Raw genomic sequence first — 25,179 nt, forward strand, 5'->3', positions numbered from 1 at the left:
TATTTATTCATTAAACTATTATTTATATTGTCAAGCCGGTTCTCGCCTCCTCCTTTCTATTAATCCCTTTACATTGGTGCTGAAGACCCGGGAAGGAAGAGGGATACATTGTAGGGGAGTTCTCACCGCTGCCATGAGGAATGGCCGCTGAACGTGAGGGTGAGGGGAGAAGGGGCTCCTAACCGACCGCCTGGAATGGTCAGGGCCGCTACCAGGGGCGGAGGAGACCTCTACCAGCCGCTGAAATACAGCAGGGTCTGAGACCGCTGACCGCGAGCGGGGAGGGGCTCACTGCCGTCCGCCTTGAGCGGGAGAACCGCTGCTGGGGGGGTGGGCCCTTCTGTTCCCCGAGAACGTGGCGGGATGTTCCATCCGCCAGGGGCTGGGGGACTGCCTCCGATCCGCCCGGGGAGGCACGGCTGTCGTCCGTTAGAGGGTGGAGGAGTGGCCGAGGACCAAGGTACGGTGTATCGGAGAATCGGCATGTAAGTGTTTTTTCTCTCTCTCTCTCTCTCTCTCTCATCTCTCACTCCCACTGCCACTCTTATTGTTTCCATCCCCCTGTCCCCTTCCAGATTCAGGAAGGCGGGGATGACCTGCCGGCAGACGTGTAAGGCACGCCCTCCCCCAGGGAAAGAGGGACCTACGGCGTTGCCATGACAATTAAGGAAGTAAACGACGATTTAAACTTTACAGCTCAAATAAAACAAAAGCTTTAACAGGAGAAGTAAAGGGATAATTCACCCAAAAAATTACAATTATCTCATTTACTCACCCTCATGCCATGCCGGGTATGTATGACTTTCTTTCTTCAGCAGAACACATTTGAAGAAAAACTACAAAATATCTTAATTCATCCGACTTTTGAAGCTACAAAAATCACAGACAGTCAGCATAAACATCTTCTATACAACTCCGCTGGTTAAATGAATGCCTTCTTAAGCGAAATGACCGCTTTTGGTGTGAAAAAGATCTATATTTAAGTACTTTTTAACTGTAAATAATCACTTCCGGTCAGCAGAAGTACGCAAATCCACGAGAGGGCGGAGTTCTAATGGTCTCTCATGTGACATGTACGTGTTGGCATGTTATGGACGTAATCTCACGTTTTTCTCTTGGATGAGACATCCAGGATGAGCGCACAAATGCCTCATTGTGAGTAAACAAACAGATTCAGATCTAAACCAAAACCAATGAAGCTTCTGTACAGCTTTCCTCCTACTCAGTTGTAAACAGTGCTGCTCTTCCAGGTATGTCTCATGTGCAACAGTTCTCATGTGAACATGCCAACGCATTTACATCATGTGCATACTCCTGCTGACCATAAATTATTATTCATACTTAAAACGTCCTTAAATATTGATCTTTTTTGCACCAAAAGCAATCATTTCACTTCAGAAGACATTACTTTAACCAGCGGAGACATATGGATGATGTTTATGCTGACTGTCTGTTCTTTTTATAGCTTCAAAGGTTGTATCACCATCCACTTGCATTATAAAGATCTACTGAGCTAAGATATTTTCCTATATTTCTTCAATTGTGTTCTGATGAAGAAAGAAATGGGATGGCATGAGGGTGAGTAAATGAGAATTAAAATTTAATGTAAGTGTTTTTATAAAATTATATGCTTCACATTTCCGCCTTTAAACCCTCCAAAAATGGGCCTCATTCACATACATTGTAAATGCCTCACTGTAACCTTGTGTTTTGTTTTTTTTAAAGAAAAGTCACAGACTACACCATAAAAACCTGTATATTACAATGGACGATGAAAATACAACATGCAATTTAATCTGACATTCTCACAAAATAATCTGTGCTGAAATGTGCCACGCAAAATGTTAAGACTTACATAAGAATCATCAGGGATGTTGTTAATAATAAACTTTTCTAAAGTTGGGATCCTTTGGTTTTTCTGGTGTTTAAGAATAATAGTATCATTCCTACTTCCTCATTATTGATTCAATGCGCCTGGGTGGGCAAAGTTGTGGAACAATGAATACATATTGTTATCGACAATGTGGGCAGTAAATGGTGGTCATTACAACACAGAGAAGTTTTGGCCCTTATGTTCCCTTCAAGTATGTCACAGCCTGGAAATTGTCTTCTTTGTCTTCCTAATCCAGTAAATTGTTAGTAATTGGTTTTATTTCTCTGGCAAAGTATACGGAAGCTAGACTTGACCTCTGTTTCAGTGTAGAGGCACATTTAATGCAGATAAGGATTAAATGACTCGGGCTGGTCATTTCTCAGCTCATGCTGTTAATTATGAAGGGACCTTCTAACCTTCTAGGTAACCATTCTAGGTACAATATATATATATTTTGTCAGTTTTGCATCAAATTGGTTGCATTTTAGCTTTTGAAAAATTGTCAAATTCATTATATTTCATCAAGAAATGTATTGAAATTGCATTTAATATTTTGCTTTGCTTTAATATGTTTATTATTTACATGCATAAATTGTTCTATTTACAATTATTTACCTTGATAATCAGAGCACATGCTAAATCAGTACTGTCCCTTTAGTTCTGATTTTGGATTCAATTCTGTACTTACATTAATGGAGTAAGCATTTTACATCATGACATGTCCTCAGTTTGGACCGTAAGGTGGCTAATGGACCAGACCACTTTCGCTTTTGTGGAGTGGAGGGATTTGCTAATTTGGGAGGTGGCAATGCAGATTACAGGGGAACTCTCCATTTTTACAGGTGGAAAACAGAGTCTTGCAACATTTCATTCCAACCAATAGCATGTTATTATTAAATATGTATAACAAATTATAATATAATTGTAATATCAATTAAGATTTATGTGGGCCCCTGTTACTTGAGGTCTATCACCCAGTCCCACGCCCCTCCTGACATCAAGTGCAATGTTTAATATTCATCATATCCTGCTTTATGACTTTGATGAGTTTGTGAGCTGTTGGATAGATTACATCTGAAATGTAACCTGGTAATTGAAACTGTAATCAGTAAATTGTAATTAATCCAATATGATTACTTTTGGATTACTTATTACTTGTTTTGTTGAAAATCTTGTTTTAAGTGTATAAGGTACCAATGTACACTGCTTTCATTAAAAATCCACCTCCATTTTTTTAAGTCAAGACTGATAGGTAATGTAACCAATATGTAATCATGTAATCCAGTAACTTTAAACTAATGATGCACTATTAAAAAGGTTATGTAATCCAAATACAAGTACTTGATATTTGTAATCTGCTAACATAATCTAGATCACGTTTAGTCCATTGCATTACTAACCAACACTGTTTGTGAGACTTAATTGTCAAATGTTGATTCAGAAAAAGGCTTGGTGCCACCACTGACCAATGGCAAAATTTCTAATATTTAAAAAAGGTGCCCTGCCTGGGCAAGCATAGAAAACCAAAAAAGCAGGTGCTATGTTTCATGGAGATATCCAATTATGTGCATGCTGAAGATTTTACATTTACTTTATCATCCTTTCTCCAATGACTTCTACATACCTGTGGTGCCAGTTCCCCATTGGTGATGATCCTGGCAATCAGACTCCACTTCCTGTTGCTGGTGGCATTATGGATCATCTTCTTCCTGAGTAGCTCACCCATTGACACATATTCAAAGCCATAGCGCTTGGCGATCTTAAGACATTGCGTCCCTTTACCACTGCCTGGGCCACCTGTTTGGGTACAAGGTGAAAAGGGTATCAACATTCATATAGTGAGTATCAATAGCACCTGTATATCCCTTGAGAGTGAATGAAGCTAGAAATATGTCTTGAGCTTGCATGATTTCTTAGATTTCCACTGACCTGCTGTCATTGAACAACATGGTTTGCCAAAACCACTTAAGGTCATGCCAGCATTGGTACACAGAGGGGTAATCACTGGCATGCCAGCAACAGCGAGAGAGACTATTTTATATATATAAATTCCACACCTGCATTCCAATCTACATATTGATATTATCCTTCCTCAAGATCAAGCAGCGTGTTTTCATGAGCTGAATGGAAGGCTAAACAAAAAGTTTAAATGTGATGAGACTACAGAATATCCAGCAGACTCGTGCAGTGCGTATAAGCCATTTGTGCATCACAAGCCGGCAGCGCTTTACTTTTGGTTAATCGCGCGAGTAAATTTGCCCGCTTTGCTTCGGTCAGGCTGCGCGGATGACAGCCTACATGCTGTGTTTCATTTGTTTCTTTTTGGTTTCAGAACAACACATGATGTAACAAGGAAAACACCACTATTAATCTGTGAGGTTTCCAACCCAGCATACAGGTACACCCACCATAAACCATGGTCACACACAAAACTCATTAAAAGATTAAAAGAGAAAACATAAACCCATATCGTCTGGTTCAAAAATCTGAAGTCTATTAAAAATATAAATTAAACCTGGAAATATAATCCTAAAACTATATTTCCAAGTTTAATTTATATTTTTAATGCAATTCACCGAAAAGGGCTAAATAGTTGATAGGCTTGTGATGTTACCTTTCATTAAAGCATTTTCACAAGATGCTCTGTTAAAGTTCACATGCAAGATTTTTCACAAGATTTTTATGCCAATAATATCATTTGTAATGAAAATAAACTATTAAAATAGAAAAATGCCAACTAGAAACATTTTCGTCATCACAGCCATTGACCAGGAAAATATAAAATGGCACTCCATGATAAAAAGGTTGCCGACCTCTAGTAGAAGTTGGGGTAATCATTTAGCATTTATAGAAATGTATCACTTATCTGAGACAGGGAAAGAAGCAAATATAGTATTAATAATAACTAGGTCATTCTGAATTCAACTGAACTTTATAAAATGTGAGTGTCGCTTGCCCATGCCAAAGTTGCTCCCACAATGCTAGGGGATTGTGGAAGGGTGTCAGGATGTTGCTATGTGGTTGTTAAGGTGTTTGGGTGGTTGCTAGGGCATTCCTAGGCAGTTTCTAGGGTGCTTTGTGTGCTTGCTACACTGAAAGAAAATTATTCATTGGCTCAACAACCATAACGTAAGAAGATAAGTAGCTTCTACTCAGAAACGTACATATTTAGAACATTTTTAGCTTTACTTAACTTTATGTATCACTCTAAGTTGAACTTAGAGTGATACATAAAGTAAAAGGTTAATTGTGAGTTCCTTTAATCTCCACTTTCACTTTCACATTCTTCTTCTTTTGTTTTTGGCAATACTCAATCTTTGTGCATATCGCTACCTACTGGGCAGGGAGGAGATTTTATAGTAAAAACTGACTTACTGTATATATTGATCTGTATCTCACCTATGCCCTTTTATATCACTTCTGAAGAACCCTGGAGTCTTATGGATTAATTTTATGCTGCCTTTATTGGAGCTTTAAAATGTTGGTACCCATTCACTTGCATTGTATGGCCATACAGAGCTGAGATATTCTTCTAAAAAGCTTTGTTTGTGTTCTGCAGAAGAAAGTCATAAATACCTTGGATGGCATGAGAGAGTAAATGAGAGAATTTTCAATTTTGGGTGAACTATCCCTTCGCAAAAATGGTACAGTATATATTTAAAGCAAATCCAACACATAATTATTTTCAGTGTAGGTGGCACACCCTCCCTAAACAAACCACACAATTTGAGGTATCATTCATGTCTGTACCAAAAATTAAAGAAAGCACAGCTAATAATTGCCTTCAATATCAAAGCATTCTGCCTACTCCAATGTGGAATGCGGACTGCATGTGCTTCAAACATATTCAAGCTTTGAACTATTAAATCGGAGATGAAGAATAATTGCTGAGATCTAAATAAGATAACACGGCATGTAACTTAAGTAACTTAATTGTTGGCGTATGCATGTTTATTTGCATGTGGGCTAAATCCAGCACTGGTAACTAATTAAAATTAATTGGCAAATTAAATCAATCAATCAATAATACATCAAAAAGAAATGCATGCAAGGAAGTCAGATATGGTACGAGGGAAATGTAGAATTCTCCGACATCTCAAACTGAACAATCTGAACTGTTTACACCTGGTATTGACATGTGTCTAAAATGCAACTCATGTGACAAGGGGAGGTCATTGATTCCATGACAGCGTCCATTACCTACTAAGTAAGTGTGTTGCTGCATGTAACCCCCCCACTTGGAATAAAATCATTGTTGACACAGCATACAAGTCAGACAGATTAGCTTTTACACTATAAATGAAATGTGGTCACAAGCATTTCTGAACACCTCCAAATCTAAATTCGACTTGTATTTCTCTTTTATCTGATTTATTAGATTTGATAGGAGACAGTATTTAAACATTGAAAAAATTACACACTTCAGCTTTAAGTATTTTATCACATGAATTGAATTTATACCAATATTTACCCACATAAGACATATCCAAGAGCACATACAGTACATAAACACCAAAAACATTTTCTCAAACACCTTACAAATGCAGTTAGGTTTAAGTCTTAAGTTTCAAGCCTGTTAACTGTGATAAAAGTACCCAAATATTGGACTTACCTATGATGAGGATGACTTTGGGTCTGGGTCTAGAGGGGTCAAACACTTCATACTCCTCTATGAGCTCCGCTGTCTCAGAAAGGTCTGAGTCACTCTCTATGGAGAACTGGTTGATGGGTGGGAGGCGGTCGTACCTCCGATAGGGGAAGTTGGGGCTGTCTGGGAGAACTCCATGAATGAATGCAATGAGTTAGAGACACTCTGATATCCTCAAACAAACTTTCAAATCAATATGTTTTTACAATAATTCATACTATATGTAGTAGATGTGAAACATTGGATTGTAAAAAGCTTGGAATACTGTCACAGCCTTAGAAGGCACGTCTACAGACCGCCTACAGTCTGATGCATATTGCTGCATACAAAAGTACTTTCTCAATCTAATAAAGCTCTAATCTGATTCTCAACGCAACTTCCACGGGTAAGGACACATGTTTTTTATCTGTCCGCCTGGAAACAATGTCATGTTTACAAGGTATCGGCTTGATATATTGAGCAGTCAATCAGTGGATCTGGCAAGGTATTTTTTTCTAGCCTTATGACTCCGTCATCCTTTTAAATATATATTAATATATATATATATATATATATTTTTTTTTTTTTTACTTTATTTAAACAATTAATTACATTTTAAAATGACATGTTTCAATAAATACAAAATTGCATGACCTCTACATTGCATAATGTGCATTGTTACTGAATTATTATTTTTTTCTCATTCACATATTTACAAATATTCTGGCTATTAAATTAATAGCCTACAAAACAAATGCACTGACACAGAGAATATGACAGCATTTCTCCAGATTTGGAATGAGGAGATTTATATATATATATATATATATATATATATAAACAAACAAAAAAAAAGCCAATTGAATAAAACAATGAACAGTAGTCAGAGATATGATTCATACAGTGGTAACTGTTCTGTAAAATTATTAATGTATCATTAATAATGTTCTATTTAACATCAAGGCTATTTAACACATCCAGATATTATTTTTGTTAATATTATTATAAACTACATTGTGGCATTTGGTAATTTTAGCACGGGAGCACGACAATGAACTGATGTGCAGCGAGAGAAGTTGAGTGCCCGTCTATGCGCGGTTATGGCGCGAGCATCCGCCACTGACACGACAACATCTGCACAACGGACAGCAATAAACAATTCATGTCCAGCGAAAATTCAAATGAAGATCGCGATGTATGTGTTTGGAACTATATCATATTGCAGGGGATTTTTTTTAATTATTTTTTTTGTCCAGAGCCCCCGTTAATTTCCGACCCTGGATGGAACTAGATATGAAAATGAGAGATAGGTGTTTACGCATCTCTCTTCACCATGCAGCTGGTACATTACACAACGCATTTTTGCCTTTCTTGCAAATGTGCTGCATTATGAATGTTGAGGGAGCGCCAAGATACGAAAGGCACACGCGCTTGCAATGTTAACAGCTATGTCGATTATAAACAGGAACGATATAGTTTTATCCCATCGCTCACTTACGTAATATATAACGCAATTTGCATGCCGAATTAACAGGTGAAGAAAAGTTTATACATCTGTAACATCTTAAGTTCAGTAACTATGTGACAAAGCGCTTTCTCTGCGCGCGCTCACACTTCTGACAGCTGCACGAGAGAGAGAGAGAGAGAGAGAGAGAGAGAGAGAGAGAGAGAGAGAGAGAGAGAGAGAGAGAGAGAGAGAGAGAGAGAGAGAGAGAGAGAGAGAGAGAGAGAGAGAGAATTTACTCGCGCAGCTTCTTGAATTACAGTTTGATACAAAAACAAGTTTACTGATTTGATTTGGTCATCTGTATCTATTTGAGTACTAATTCGCAGCTGTGAACACAAATCCCAGGAGATTACAGAAATGCTCAAACCACTGCACTGCTACCACACGATTGGCTGATTAGACAATCACATTAATAAGTATATGTAAAGGTGTTACTAATAAAGTGCTCAATGAGTGTATATTTTGTACTGTACATATAGTCTCTATAAAATGATCTATAAAATATCCACAGTTTTTTCCATGTGTTTTCTGTACAATCGTTCATGAAGACTGCTCTGACAATATTTTTTTTGCCGTTTGGCTACGCAAGTCAAGGGAAGTCATAGCTCAACCATCCTAGAGTCTGATGGTCTATATTTGGATGAATAGGTTTTGTTTAGTGGGGAAACTCATTATGTTTTAAAATGTACAGGTGCTTTGCATCAATTTGCCTTGGGTATTGCTGCAAGGTGTGCTGAACAATGTTTCAAGTTACGCAGCATGAAGACAGGAAAACCCCACTGGTGCATCCCATATTTTAACTACTCCAGAAAAGTCAAGAAAGAGCCTGTTGTGTAATATTCAACACAAGCAGTAGACCAGCTCTTATTTACATTAATTTAAGAGTTGCTTTGAATTCGTACTTGCGTTGGCTGACAACACCTAATTCAACACCTCAGTTTTTCTCAACTCACCATTTCGGAAAAAAGAACGTCGTGACTGCCCACCATTGAGAGGTGGTAAAGACTTCTTCTCCTGTCCAACGAATGTGTCCCACCGAACTTTGTCAGTTCCGCCGAGCTCCCTCACCTTTTTAAGACAGATCTCTAGATAGTCTATTGGGTCATCCGGTCTGTAGTACACCAGACCAGTCAACAGACTCTGGGAAAGCATTGACAGATCAAGGGGAAAAAACTCTTTGTTATAGTTTATCTGTAATTACCATTCTACAGGTTAACCTTTGTATTTAAGTGTTATTACGTTGAACTTACACAATAAATGACCAGTGTAGTTTACAGGTGTATATACTTTTCATCATCATATGTCAAGGACAGTCAAAGACAAGTTTGGAAAGTTATTACTATAAAATAACAACAGTTTGACAACCGAAATATAAATGTTTAAAAAATGACACTGATCAAATTCCAGTTTAAACTTAAAAAGTAATCCTCTACAAATTGAAAACTGCTTATATAATTTTTTTTAAATAATATTACTTTACTGAATACTTAATTGAAAAGCAATCACATTACTAATTACTTTACTTTTTCTCCCCAATTTGGAATGCCCAATTCCCAATGAGTCCTCGTGGTGGTGTAGATTTGTCCTCCGCCACCTCAATCTGGGTGGCGGAGGACAAATCTCAGTTGCCTCTACGTCTGAGACCATCAGTCCGCACATCCTATCACGTGGCTTGTTGAGCGTGTTACCACGGAGACCTAGCATGAGTGGAGGCTTCACGCCATCCTCCGCGGCATCCACACACATCTCGCCAGTGCCCTACCGAAAGCGAGAACCACATTATAGCATCCATGAGGAGGTTATCCCATGTGACTCTTCCCTCCCTAGCAACCGGGCCAATATGGTTGCTTAGGAGACCTGGCTGGAGTCACTCAGCACACCCTGGATTCGAACTCACGACTCCAGGTGTGGTAGTCAGCATCTTTACTCGCTGAGATACCCAGGCCCCCATTTCTTTGCGTTCAAGTTAATTTCTAAAACACTTGCCACAAATGTTTTTTTGTTTTTCCGCCCAACAAATTTAAAATAATGTCTATTTTCTCCTTGTTTATTTTCGCACACCCTTTAGCTGTCTCTGAAATGCAAACATATGAATTCACATTTTTACTGTATTACACATAAATAATATTTTTGAAATATTTGTAAATGAAGTAATATACTTACAATGAATTACTTTGAAAGTCAGTAACTGTAATCTGATAATAACAATTTAAAATGTAACGTGTTACAATACTTTTTGTGCCTAAAAGTAATTTGATTACAGTCACTAAGTACTTTGTAATCCGATTACACCCAAAACTGTTTGTCACAAATCCTCATCATCATCATCACCATATATTTCAAGGACAATCAAAACCAATTTGGACGAAACTCTTTAAAGAAAGAGAAATGGTCCTCATGGTTAACTAGCAGTGTAAAGAGAGGTCTTGACTCCAGTATCACATTTTCCATAAAAAAAGTTAAAAAAATGAAAAAACAAAAAACAGTAGGTTATTGCATCATTCAGTTGAAAAACAGTCATCCAATCTGTTATAGCCTGTTATTTCATATAAGACTGACCTTTATAATCACTGTCTAAAGCTTCTGAAATTACGCCTGCCATAATAAACAACAATGGAAAATCATTGATGTTGACTGTAGTTAGAGACATAATTGTGTTTTGTATCCTTGTGCGTAAAAACATATCAGACGCCTATATACGCCATTATCTACAGTATAATGCAATACAACATTGCAGTAACATATTTATATGAGATATATGCACATAACTTTAAATCAACTATTACGCTTTAAATAAGCTACTTATTAATTATGAATCATTACAACTTTAATTGATTCACTTTTTTGTATACTAGGCCTATAGAATCAACAACATAATACGATTATTTACACGCTTTATTCCATTGATTCTTCTAGATTGTCAGCATTCGGATTGGAGAGGACATCCCGAGGCAATAACAGAATTTTACATGCCATATTTTTATTCAAGTAACATGTTAAGCTTTTACTTTTGTTACGTCTATGATACGGATAGCCTATATTTCCTTTCTTTAGGGTTCACCAATGAAAAAAGTTCACATTGAAATATCCTCACCTCAAACAATAGTGGTATCTCTCTTCTGGAGAGATATTCCTTCGCGTCGTTGGTGCTCATATCTGTCTTGAGAAACTATCGATCCTCTTGCGTTGAGTAGATAAATAAATATGCTAATCTATTGAGTACAGGCAGTTGCTGATACAAGAATCCGTGATGTTGTCCCGATCTTAACGCATTCTCCAAGTGTCTAGAAAACTAGATGGATAAAGATAGCGACTCTTTGAGTAAATAGCTGTACAAGTGACATGCTGATTAGTTCCAACCTCTCCCGTTAGTTATTAGTCTCTCACTTCAGTCTTTGACACGAGACGCTACAGCTGCATGCTGCACGCGCGCTGATGGAGAGACTGATTTTGCGCGCTCTCACGAGATTTATGATGCGCTTCTCTCCGAGTTCATCTGAAATAACGAGGAAACCAAAACAAATTGTGAGAACGTGTTACATTTTCCTTTTATTTTAAAATTCAAACTGTGCTCCTGAAGCCTAGCAACAAATAAATAAATAGATAAAGAAATCATAAAAAAAAATGCATTTAGATATTTTGACGCCTTTATATAAATGTTTAAAATATGTTTCTGAATAAATAACAGATTGCATCATAATTGTATTTGTGTTTAATTTGATTCATATCATTATCTTATTATTACGTCATCATTATTATTATTATGCAATGTATTAATATTATAATATTGACCACGCCCTCAGACATTTAGCAGGCGTTCTCAGAAAAGCACAAACTGTTCTCTTTAGGATACACCTGTCAAAACAATGGCATGCAAGTTGGGTCTCAAATGGGCAAACATGAATTGTTGGGTCTCATAAGGGCATGTGGGTGAGTTTCAGATTATATTGTTAGTATGTAATCTATAGTATAGTATTTCTGACATCATTTTCGCAGTGAATGTCACACAGGCAGCGACTGATGATCTGAAAATGTTTAGTGAGGGATTTGGAAACGTTTTATCCTCCATTTGATCTAAAATCTCAGTTAATCCATTGTCAGTGCACCAGAGTGCCTCATAAATAGGCCAGTGGCGGTTCTAAAGCCTGGACCCCCATGTGATCCCCCCAATATATGAGCGTGATTATTTTTAGTGCTTAATTTCATTTACAGCACACTCTGCCCATTGCTGTTGGCTGCTGCTTAAATGTTAGGGGCCTGGAACAAGTATTTGATATGTGACCCTTTTGCTTTAATGACAGCATGCACTCAAACTGGCATGGACCCCACAAGTTTGTGCAAACCTGATAATCCATGTTTTCTAGCACAATTTGAGAATGTTCCAGAGAGCTTCAATGGAAGCAAGGAAATCTGACCTTTTGTACAAATTAGTTAAAAATGGTTAATTAGTGGCCTGCAGAATGTTTACTATTTTCTTTTCATTTAAAATCATAACTTTCCTGTTTAACTTTTTTTTTTTCAAAATCTGAAACTTTCAGTTTATTTCTAACGTTATAGAATAATAATAATAATAATAATAATAATAATAATAATAATAATAAAATAAATAAAATTAACTGTAAATTCAAGAAAAGTATATATTTATGTAAATTCCTTACGCATTTTGTGTAAATATCTGATCGGTCACTTTTATTTTGGAAAAGTGGGCTTTTACGCAAGCCGGAAGTACTAAACTTCCTTACTAAGCTAAACCGCGACTGTCACTACACCGGTGACAAAATCAACATGGATTATTGCTATTTAATGACACAATTTGCATTTATATGTTTGCTTTTTTCCATACCTCGTGCACACAGTGATTATGTTGAGGTAAGTGTCTTCATTAACAGCTGGTGTATAGTGTCATTTCTTAATTCACTGAATAGTCAGTGAAGCTTTCAGCAGTCTCAGAGCAAACCCTTTAATCTTTTTGAAAGAATGAGTAAATATAAAATCACATGTTGTGTTCAGAGGTAATTGACAAAAACTCACTCATGAACAATTATAATACAAATGTTCCCATTGACTTTCTGTGTATGTGACAAAATGACGTCTTAATTGTGTCAAATTTTCTCTATTTCATCCTTCAGTTCTTTCATTCCATAAATGTCATGTCAATCATATCAATTTTATTTTTAAACATGTGTACTATTATGCGATCATTAATGGAGGTATATCAAATGTGTTAATCGTAGAGGATGCTGTTGGTGAGCAGTAGCCTGCAGTCATACTGTGATCTATTTTCAGTCTAGCTTCTTGGCTTCTAATGATTTTCTTTCATTCGTTATTATTTTTCTTCAGTCCCTGTTTCATTCTCTAGGATATTCTGTTTACGCTTACAGTTAAAATTGTAATTTTCATAGATTATCTTTTTGATTTTGCCAACTAGCCATTTTGCCAAACTAGTTTTAAAGCATCGACAAACATGCACATGATGTTTTAAGCCACTTATGCAGAGCTACTGCATACACATCTGAATACAATCATTAAATGCCATGTCATTGTACACTATACAGCACAAAACGGCATTTAGATCATACATAAGAAGGTAATTTTGGATGTAAGCCCATATACTATTTTACATCCATAATTCAGTGGCTTTCATTAGCTTTCAAACAGTAGACAAAGTCTCTGTGTCGCTTTGATTTTCTCTTTCGACTTGCCTGAAAATAAATAATTTGTACATGTTGTGCCAGTTTTAAGAGTTTGATTATATTTATAATGTGATCAGGGTAGCTCAGCGAGTATTGACGCTGACTACCACCCCTAGAGTCACAAGTTCAAATCCAGGGCGTGCTGAGTGACTCCGGTCAGGTCTCCTAAGCAACCAAATTGGCCCGGTTGCTAGGGAGGGTAGAGTCACATGGGGTAACCTCCTTGTTGTCACTATAATGTGGTTCTCTCTCTCAATGGGGCACGTGGTAAGTTGTGCGTGGATCGTGGAGAATAGCATGAGCCTCCACATGCTGTAAGTCTGATTGACAGTCTCAGAAGCGGAGGCTACTGAGACTTGTCCTCCGACCACCCGGATTGAGGTGAGTAACCGCACCACCACGAGTTGTGGGAATTGGGCATTCCAAATTGGGGAGAAAAGGGGATAAAATAAAATAAATAAATAAAAATAACACGATACTAGACCCTAGGAAACACAATACAACCAAAAAGGAATACTTTTATCTTTTAAATTCACAATGAGTCTTGTTTATTTATTATTAGTACACTTTTAATAGTACATTTCATTTTCTGATTGTTGTTTAGTCCAAAGCTGGCCAGTTCTTCAGCAGTGGCCACACCAACAACTGGGCAGTCCTGGTAAGACTTTTGACAATGTTTTTCTTTTCTATTTATGTAAATAATCCCAAACATGTACTTTCCTTATTCAAATGTCATATAAGTTATAATGTACAGTCAGCTGGTCATTATAACAATTTATCCGTTGTTTAGTACAGCAGTCAATTATACAGTTTCTTGGTCATGATATTTGCTTGTTGAATGCAATGTTTGATGAATTAGAATAAAGTATTGCATGGAGCCATGTCATAGATTGAGTTATATCACAATAATATGTGATTAGTAATAGTATTGCCCTCAATTGCTCATCTGTAAACCAGATTTATCTTGTGGCAACCGGAAAGATTTATTAATGTTCATTTAACTTAATAGAATTAAGTAGAACTTCTCCTCACAATTAAATAAAACGTTTTGAACAAAAGTTAATTTGAATGAATCTGATCAAGTCTTGTTTTTATGAACTTGAAGTAATTTTGTCACATCTACTTGATCAAAATTTGTCTAAGTCAAAATTTTGTTTACGTTGAGGGAATTTCATTTATACCATTTCCTTTTTTTTTTTTTTTGGTCAAACATTTATTGTTGTAAGTATAAAAAGCTGTAAGCTTGTAGTCTCAGCAATAGAGGACAACATCTTGCCAATGAATTTAAAGTCAAGCTTTCCAACTAGGCGACACACAAACCACAATGACGGTGACACTTAACAATCGTATTTTTGGAAATAGATGCACTCATATTACACAAAACCCAAAGGGACATCAAATACAACACCGCTAGTGCAAATACTGCAATAAAAAGCAAATATTAAGACATTGATTCACAATTTTTACTCATGCGTTCTGGGAGCCTGACATCACATGTACACCTGTCTGGTCATGGCCAATGAAATAAACTTAAGCTGTTCCAATGCAAATGGATTAAGTGACCAATTTTTCAAATGTACATTTATTGCACACAATGAAATTAAGTTGTGACCAAAAAATAAATAAAAATCCAAGAATTGTGTAACATTAGCTCATTTTAAGTATTTAAATTCAACAAGGAGCAGAAATCATTTTTTTGAGTGCACAGTGAGTATGTTAAAATATCATTAGCCAACTTCATTTTCATTTCCTTTTTATAGCATAATTTTATATTGCATTTACAACATTTACATGTTTTTCTTAGCTTCTCGTAACTCAAGATGTTTCCTGAGTTGTTGCTTTTCCCATTATTTTTGAAATCTATATGTTTATGTCTAGGTCTGCACATCTAGATTTTGGTTTAATTACCGACATGTGGCAAACACACTGTCTGTATACAGGAGCGTAAAGAGACTGGGCATTCCAGACAGGTAAACTTTAACAGTCATGTGGTTTAATAACACTTTTGTCTTTTCTAGACAGACTTGTAGAGGAAATGCCTATTGAATCACAATATAATTGGACTAACTTATTGAATGTTAATAATTTTTACCTCCCAGCATCTTCATTATAGCAACACTTTTCTTTAACCCGCTGATTTACTGTTAGTTTAGTTGTATTCTCCAGAGATAGCTGTCTTTTATAAAAGTGAGGCAGTGATATTTGTGTCTCTAGCCACAGGAAAGTCTCGCACAGTCTTCCTGTCTGCTCTAATCAGATATGTTTGCTCTGCTTTCCACAGTCACATTGTGCTGATGCTAGCTGACGATATGGCCTGTAACTATAGAAACCCCAAACCAGCCACTGTGTTCAGCCATAAAAATATGGAGCTCAATGTTTATGGAGACGATGTGGAGGTGGATTATCGTGGATATGAGGTGAGGTTGCTCTTGTCCAACATGGTTGTGCACTAACATCACTCAGACTTGTCATTGCTTTGTAAAACCTGATAGTTCTTCCAATAAAAGAAAATGTTGTAATCTTTAGTTTGGTTTAGGATGGATATGATGGTCATATATGTAGTGTGGAATTTATAAAACTAATTTGAATTTAATCAAAATTTTGAACCAAATTTGAATCAAATCATCAAAACCAGACCAAAACAGACCCAAATCAAGACCTAACCCCAAGATCCAAAAAACCAAGCTGTCCATTTTAAAGAAGCTAAATACAGCAAATTCTTGATGTATTGCAGCATTTATTTCAAACAATGGGCTACTGTATTCAGTGACTGGGTGGGCATTCAAAGCCATTTAAATTCTCTGTATTGGTGAATGCACCACACTGACTAGAGGTTGATATATGTATCTCCTTTATATGCTGGGAAATAAACTTTTGGTTTGGTCTAAGACCATAAAGCCAAGATCAACATCCAGAAGAAGACTTTACATTTTGTGACCTAGACCAAAACACTGAGTAATGAGACCCAGATGATGACCATGGGATCAAGACTCCAACTCCAACTGTGATTGACATAGATCTAGAGATTTTTCAAAATATGAAGTGATTATCTACGTATTTCCTAAAAGTAGTCTGTGGGTTGTCTAAATGTCTAGTAGACTAGTCAGTCTTAATGGAATAGTTCTCTGATAATTTACTCACCCTCATGCTATCCCAGATGTGTATGACTTTCTGTCTTCTGCTGAACACAAATGAAGATTTTTAGAAGATTATTTCAGCTCTGAAGGTCGATACAATGCAAGTGAATGGTGACCAGAACTTTGTGGTCCAAATATCACATAAAGGAACCATAAAAGCAAACCATAAGACGCCAGTGGTTAAATCCATATATTCAGAAGTGATATGACAGGTGTGGGTAAGAAACAGATACAAATATAAATTCTTTTTTACTATCAATCTCAACTTTCACTTCCACATTCTTCTTTTGTTTTTGGCGATTCACATTCTTTGTGCATATCGCCACCTACTGGGCAGGGAGGAGAATTTATTGATAAAAATTTGAAATAAATGTTGATCTGTTTCTCACCCACACCTATCATATCACTCCTGAAGATTTGGATGTATCCACTTGGTCTTATGGATTACTTTTTTGCTGCCTTTATGTGATTTTTAGCTTTTGGAGTTCTGGTCGCCATATACTTGGATTGTATGGACCTGTATTGTGTTCTGAATTTGTGTTCTGCAGAAGGAAAAAAGTCATACACATCTGGAATGGCATGGAGTAAATGATGAGAGAACTGTAATTTTTGGGTGAACTGTCTCTTTAAGAAAACCCTGTATAATTAGTTGCATGTCCAACAAATAATGATCAGAAAAGGGGTGTTCAAATAGGATGCGTTTAAAAACTGCTGGACTGGGTGAAACCCAATGGAACAGATCTCAGGGTTCTTGATATGCATTTCATTTAAAAAAAAAAAAAATATTTATAACATGACTCGTCTTAAAAATGCAACACTCATTAAAGTCTGACAGTTATTGTGTTTAAATTGATTGAAAGTTGTGCTTTGATGGGTGTAGAAGTGGTGTTTAGAGACATACCTCGTTAGAGGGTTTCAACATGCTGGCAGACAAAACATATACTGTTACTGTTAGCTTGCTCAAGCGCACCACGCTGTCAGCAAAAACCCGCTCCGAGATGTTGTGTCTCTAAATTAATCCTCTATAAAGCCCCACTGCTCAGATAACATAAATGTGCACACAGTAAAATTGCCTTTTTTGTTGTGGTGACAGCTAGCGGCATAGATGCAGTCTCACATGAAAACAGAAGTTCTCAGTTACCGATGTCATTGTAAAAATGTGCTGTTCGTTATTCATTTGTACTTTGAGTGACTAATTTCAATTAAAAAATGGTGTAATATTCAGCTGGTCATATGATCTCAACATGGTCAAATATTGATGAACTTACTAGTTGACCTTACAAATCGACTAGTTAGTTGTTGGATGAGGACTAGTCGACCAGCCTGCCCCATCCCTCGAAGTGATCACACCCACTGGAGAGACTGCATCTTCTTAATTGGCAACAGCAGTCTTATTGGAGGTATACAAGGTTTTTGTATTCTCTTGGATGTTACATTTTACCCTGGAGTTGACAGTATTTAAAGTACAAGTAGTAAGAGAGCAGCTGTAGAACATGTCCAAGAAATTACAAAGGTGAGAACTATGTCAAATGTGTTTTATCACAATTAACTGACCTCTTCACTTGCTGTTTTAGCCCATTGCTTTGATGATATCCTATTTAAAAAGGCATTTATTTTGATATTTTAGGTCACAGTAGAAAATTTCCTACGAGTCCTGACAGGACGGCTTCCCACCAGTACCCCTCGATCCAAACGGCTGTTGTCAGACGATCGCAGCAACATTCTCATCTACCTGACAGGTGAGATCTCTGTTTCTTGAGAACAGTGCATCTTTGTTAACCTTTCCATTCCTTCCTTTGCCTAAATGTGTGAATCTGTGTTTTTACAGGTCATGGTGGAAACGGCTTCCTCAAGTTCCAGGATTCAGAGGAGATCAGCAACATGGAGCTTGCTGATGCCTTTGAGCAGATGTGGCAGAAGAGGAGGTAACTGGACACTTAACCTGTTGTTACTGGCAGAATGTATTAAGTATATACAAAGATTCTAGCACATACAGTCTCAGTGACATCATCAGGAGTAGTGTTGCCTTGTGCTGAAGGATCTGGGCAAGGGATGATCCATGGCACACTTGACCAAGACACTGAACCTCAGGGAAGTCCAGTGGGATAGTCCCTGTTATAAGTGAACTGTAAGTCTTTGTTCACATTGCAGGGAAAATATATATATATATATATATATATATATATATATATATATATATATATATATATATTTATATAATTTTTTTTCTCAAATCCCATTTTGTTAGACTGTCTGTTCAAACTGCAAGTTATATGTGGCCAGATCTGATTTTTAAGTTGTCACTTTTGAGTAGCTTTTGCTAGCATATCCACATTAGTTACCACAAACAAACACACATATTTTTCGAATGAGTGAGAGTTTAGTGATGGATGTTTTGCCATTAATTATGATTATTTTCATACAAGATTTCTCCCCAATTTGGAATGCCCAAATCATCTGTTTATAAATCCTTGTGGTGGCATAGTCACTCACCTCAATCCGGGTGGTGGAGGATGAATCTCAATTGCCACCGCATCTGAGACCGTCAACCCACGCATCTTATCACGTGGCTTGTTGAGCATGTTACCACGGAGACCTAGCGCATGTGGAGGCTTCACACTATTCTCCATGGCATCCACGCACAACTCACCACGCGCCCCACCGAGAGTGATAACCACATTATCGCGACCACAAGGAGGTTACCCCATGTGACTCTCTCCTCCCTAGCAACTGGGCCAATTTGGTTGCTTGGGAGACCTGGCTGGAGTCACTCAGCACGCCTTGGATTCACAACTCCTGGGGTGGTAGTCAGCGTCTTTACTCGCTGAGCTACCCAGCTACTTCGGACATATTTTTTAAAGCCATGATGGTAAAAACAGCTATTTGTCTATTTTGCGTTGGGGCCAGTGAAAAATTTTGCCAGGGCCAGTAAAAATCTGAATCACTGGCCCAACCGGGCCAGTAGAAATAATCCTTAGCGTTGAGCCTTGTTGTGGTGGCTTGCAAACGGTGTGTGATACTACACCTTTTCGCATCTCTTTGGATGTAAAGCCAATGTCTGTTTTGTTGCATAAGAGGTTTGCACTGCTTTGACTGTCCTATATGACATTCCATTCAGAAGTGATCATCCCTTTTGCCTGTTTCCCTCAAAGACTTTACCTTCCACTCTCAAAGTTTCAGAGTGCTGAAATATGAAATAAAACAGTGAAATATGAAATAAAACAGTGAACTTTTGAAATGTTGAAAATTCTGTAATGATCCTACAGCATGGCCATAATGATTGTTTTCCCCTCAAAGTGCCCTGTGAAGGCATCATTAATGCCATTTGGAACGCAGTACTGTATATGTCTTCTTGTGCAAAACCTGACATAACAACAGGTCGCACACAAAAAATTAAAACACACACAATCCGATCTGACCGTTCAGACAGAGATGCATTAACAATGATTTTAATCTGATTTCAAAGCACCTACCAATGTAGATTGGATCAGAATTGTAAAAATCTGAGTTTATGTGTTTTTGTCCTTTTCAGACTACAAAAAGTTTAATAGATTTGAGTTAGAAAAGCCAAAAAATTATATTTTTCTGCCTGTGTGAACATAGCTTTACTATGTAGAACCCATTTAACGGATGGTACTTCTATCCCTCACAGATGCCAGTTGCATCAAATTAAATACTCTGACTAGGGTCCAAGTCATCTTACACTAGCATTTTCTCCATTGTTTATAATACTAAAGAGGGCCTTCAAGTGTGACAAAATGAGGCTTCGTTCACATTAATCAGAATAAATCCATTTTCAAAATGCTCTCCATCTACACCGTTGTTTTCAAGCGTTTTCCAAAAGTTATTGGTCCACACTTCCGAAAACGCTTAAATCCCCTTCCTGCATTTGCAAACAAAATAAAAAATAAATTTCCATGTATGGTCTAAAACGCAATTGTTCTTGTGTTCCGTCACTGGACAGAAATTCCGAGTTCCGTAAACTTCCTGTTGCCTTTGTAAAACATTCACAATGCATTTCTTCAAAGTAACATTTATCTTTATCAATGCTATCAGAGTGGATAACAAGCAAAACAATACCGCTTTAATGTGGGACGCCATCTTGATTATTTTTGGTTGGATGGATCATGACTGCTTCACATGATAACAAATACATCATTGTTTTTGAAAATCTACATTTTCCATGTCCACACAACAACGCAAGGCAAGATTTTCAACTGTATCCGCTTGACTGAGTTTTGTTAACCTTCTGAGACCCCGTGTCCACATGTGTAGACATTAAATTTGGATTCGCTATAGGCTATGCAAAAATGTAAATTCATATAAACTGACTGATGTCAGTTCAGGAGACGCTAGACAGTCATTAAAGGGTTAAACAACATGGCGCAGATCTCAGTGCAGTTTGTCCTTAAGAGAAGGCAAGAAAACTACATCTGGTAAGAAACCTAATTCAGTTTTTACATTAAAACCTGTTTGATTCAAAATATTACTAGTTTCATCTGATATGCCATTTCATTTTTTTTTTATAGATTTATCGCAAACCGGCACGCTGTTAAACACAATGACAGTGTTTGTGGACTATAGGCTAATTTTCCTTAAAATATCCTGTATTCACTCTGCATTATCACATTGAGGAAAAAAATGGCTTTCAGAGGCTTTATGGAATTAGATTGAAAATAAGATTTCAAACTGTTCTGAGACCAGTGCAGACAGACAGCAAAGTAGGATAATTCATTCAATAAATAGGGAGCAAGGGAGCAGCTAAGTGCATTCAATACTAAAATCTAACCAAAATTTTAGTTTCAGGGTGCAAATGATGTTTGGACCACTCAACATGTTTGGTAGACATGAGACAATGATAATCAGTACATAGATTCAGAATGTATAATGTATCATTTTATTTTAACATAGTAAATCAGAATTATTTATGCTCAAATCATAGATATAATAAACAATTTGATAAAAATCGGACTTTCTGTAGCTTATTTAAAATTTCACAATGTGGACATACATTTTTAGGAAAACTATCTGGCCCAATTTTTTTATTGGAGTGAAGACAGTGGAGCTCACATGATCCATCTAAACTCTAATAGACAGTAAGCAAGACACATTTCAGTATGATACCTACATGCATGGAAAACCATCCAGAAATGGTCAGCATGCTGAGTGAGTTTGATTCATGCATTGATAGATCGTTCATTTTGTGTTTACACATGCTTTCCACTCAAGACTGTTCATTTTTAGTTTTGTTTTGTTGTCAAATTAGTATGACATCTTTAGTGTTCCCCATAATACATCCAATTGCATCCATTGGCTGGGTGTCTTCATAGTACTTAACTTAAAGGGATAGTTCACCCAAAAATGAAAATTCTCAGCATTTACTCACCCTTATGCTATTCCAGATGTGAATGACTTTCTTTCTTCTTCTGAACACAAATAAAGATTTATAGAAGAGTATTTCATTTCTGTAGGTCCATACAATCAAGTGTATGGGTGCAAAAATGTTGAAGCTCCAAAAGGACATAAAGGCAGCATAAAAGTAATCCATATGACTCCGGTGGTTAAATCCTTATCTTTAAAAGATACATGATAGTTGTGGGTGAGAAACAGATCAATATTTTTACTGTCACTCTCCACTTTCACATTCTTGTGTTTGTAGTGATTTGCATTCTTCTTGCATATCACCACCTACTGAGCAGGGAGGAGAATTTATGGTAAAAACATACATCAATTTCATCTGTTTCTCACCCACACTTATCATATTGCTTCTGAAGATATAGATTTAACCACTGGAGTCTTATGGTTTACTTTTATTTTGCGTTTATGTGCATTTTAGGGCATTAAAACTGGCACCCATTCACTTGCATTGTGAGGACTTACAGAGCTGAAATATTGTTCTAAAAATCTTGTTTGTAATGTTTGTATTCAGCAGAAGAAAGAAAATGCACATCTGGGATGGCATGAGGGTGAATAAATGATGAGAGAATTTTCATTTTTGGGTGAACTATCCATTTTATACGCAAGTATGCATTTCTTAACACAAAGCATTTTTTTAAATGTATTTTACAGTGTACACTTACAATTTCTAAACATGTAGTAATTGACAACTAACATGACATGCTGCATCTAGTCTAGTCTTCATTTTGTGGCTCTTCCACTTCATCAGCCTAATGTATAAATTGTGTGTTATAAATGCTCTAATAGTGTGTTTAGGTTTCAGCTCTCTGTAAATATTGTGGAGGGCTGATGTGAGGGACAATAAGCACTTCCTATCTTCCTGTTGAGCAATACATTGCACAGGATGTTTTGTGCTGTCAATGTGGTAATTGCAGGCTTGATCCAATAAATTAGTGAAGCCCCTTTTGTGCTACATTGCTCCACCATTACATCTTAGCTTCATGTGATCCAAGTGCGTGCTCCCTCTCTCTCTCTCATCTGAGATGGCCAGAAGTGGTTTCTAATTTTTATTATATATTTTTGCGGAGCATTAATGGGAGCTGGGTTCTTGGTTACTGTGGCAACTGCTTGCAGAGGAGTGCTGTGTTTGTTCGTATAGCGAGCAAGGCTGTGATGGCTTCAGTGCAGGTCAAAGATGCCTCATATCACTCCAGAACAGGCTTTAATTGCATAGATGTTATACTGAACAGTTATACAAGGAAAAGCCCATTTGATTTAGATTAATGAAAACAACTGCTGCTGTAACTGAGCTCTTTTCTCTGCAGGTACAACGAGTTGCTGTTCATTATAGACACCTGTCAGGGGGCCTCCATGTATGAGAGGTTTTACTCACCCAACCTCATGGCCCTGGCCAGCAGCCAAGTGGGGGAGGACTCCCTCTCAGTGAGTCGAACCTTACTTGATCTGCTACACATCTGTCATTTTACCTCTCATATTATCCCGTACATCTGCTGAACTTGCAGTACAGTTTTTAGTACCTTTTATGACATGAAGCAGTCTAAAGGCAGTCTATTTTCTGGAAATCATTTATGTAACTTATGTATGCCTGGAAAATGTGTGTTTTACTTAAGTGCAATGCTTAAATGCTTTTAAATTGATTAAGGACGTTAAGAAAAAGTAAATTGGTTCATCTGTATTGTTTTGTCTGTACAGCATCAGCCAGACTTGGCTATAGGGGTCCACTTGATGGACAAGTACACTTTCTACTTACTAAAATTCCTGGAGGAAGTCCATCCTGCTAGTCAAGCCAACATGAATGATCTGGTAAGTGTGTGTGTGTGTGTGTGTGTGTGTGTGTGTGTCTGTCTAAGACTGTTTCATAACACATAGATGCCTGCCTATTAATTCCCAAGCTTTGTATTGTAAGTCCAATATCATAAATAGACAACAGTTTCTCTTGTCCACAGTGTTGGTATGATGTGAACTTAAAACTGCAGTCACAAAGGCGTCCTGTTGCCTCAGATGAAAAGAAAGGCAGTTCTCTTAACATGCCACTTTAAACAGAGTGGCTAATACTGGTGTAGGTCAAACAGCTTTGAAACAGTCAGGAGGCAGACCTTTTATCTGAAGGCCTGGCTGAGCTTGAGTTTCTCTCCCATTCATCTCAATGGCTTGAGTCTCACTAACTCCCACAATCCACTTTGATCTCTCCTGCCCTCCATATCCTCTTCTCTTGGCACATTGCATCCCAGATCAAACAGGTCCAACAAATGCCTTTTTTCTGCTGTGTTTTGTTCCCTGCACTCTCTCCATTCTGTTGGATTAGCAGTGATATTATGGAGTTCCCATGGGAGAGAGAGAAAGAGGTTTTAATCTTGATAGAAATGGGCCACTTGATCTGTCTCACTCCTATCAGAAAGTTTGCTCAATGACTGAGTTGTCTGTCAGTGTGTACTGAGTTGTGCAACAAGATTATACTGTTCTCCATTTAATGGTTCCTTTTGTCTAATTCTAAAATTGCTTAGTATGCATCAAGTATGCACTTAAGAAATGTTTCCTCTTGCCTCCAATTTGCCTCCAGCTGAGCAATTGATGTTTAGAAATATAACTTGGTGTCAAGGGGAGAGAATAAAGAAATGCCCTTTTTTATTGTTTGTAAGTCAGCAGTCTCACTTTAAATGGTGCTGAGTTGATGTTTAATTAGTCTGAAGTCTGAATCATGAAATTGTGATGTTTTAGTTTACAGCTAAGGATGATTGATGGCATGGTTTGAAATAGGAAGAACAGGAATGCCCAAACAAAAACACAAGGTATACATGCTATTTAATCTTCATGTTTGTGGAAGCTGCAGTAGTTTATGATTTTCAAATTATTCACCATACTCATTCAAGTATTTTGAAAGGATCTCTTTATCAAGTTTTGTTAAATAGAATTTAATTGCATTG

General features: G+C 37.2%; 2 protein-coding genes across 2 annotated transcripts in view; one reads left to right on the top strand and one right to left on the bottom strand.

Annotated features, from left to right (window-relative positions):
* The window catches only part of ak5 (adenylate kinase 5), a 113,991-nt gene extending 102,541 nt beyond the window's left edge, over positions 1-11,450 (bottom strand). Inside the window, exons 1-4 of the mRNA XM_052134509.1 lie at positions 11,102-11,450; positions 8,961-9,147; positions 6,486-6,653; positions 3,498-3,670 (exon numbers count right to left, since the gene is read on the bottom strand). Of these exons, the coding sequence (XP_051990469.1) occupies positions 3,498-3,670; positions 6,486-6,653; positions 8,961-9,147; positions 11,102-11,161 (588 nt within the window). The 5' untranslated portion in view covers positions 11,162-11,450. The remainder of the gene's footprint in view (positions 1-3,497; positions 3,671-6,485; positions 6,654-8,960; positions 9,148-11,101) is intronic.
* Positions 11,451-12,741: 1,291 nt separating this feature from the next.
* The window catches only part of pigk (phosphatidylinositol glycan anchor biosynthesis, class K), a 46,686-nt gene continuing 34,248 nt past the window's right edge, over positions 12,742-25,179 (top strand). The window contains exons 1-8 of the mRNA XM_052134364.1: positions 12,742-12,876; positions 14,305-14,358; positions 15,579-15,670; positions 15,982-16,117; positions 18,465-18,576; positions 18,666-18,762; positions 23,560-23,677; positions 23,948-24,058. Of these exons, the coding sequence (XP_051990324.1) occupies positions 12,793-12,876; positions 14,305-14,358; positions 15,579-15,670; positions 15,982-16,117; positions 18,465-18,576; positions 18,666-18,762; positions 23,560-23,677; positions 23,948-24,058 (804 nt within the window). The 5' untranslated portion in view covers positions 12,742-12,792. The remainder of the gene's footprint in view (positions 12,877-14,304; positions 14,359-15,578; positions 15,671-15,981; positions 16,118-18,464; positions 18,577-18,665; positions 18,763-23,559; positions 23,678-23,947; positions 24,059-25,179) is intronic.

The sequence above is a fragment of the Xyrauchen texanus genome, chromosome 9, assembly GCF_025860055.1.
Source record: "Xyrauchen texanus isolate HMW12.3.18 chromosome 9, RBS_HiC_50CHRs, whole genome shotgun sequence".
Taxonomy (NCBI): domain Eukaryota; kingdom Metazoa; phylum Chordata; class Actinopteri; order Cypriniformes; family Catostomidae; genus Xyrauchen; species Xyrauchen texanus.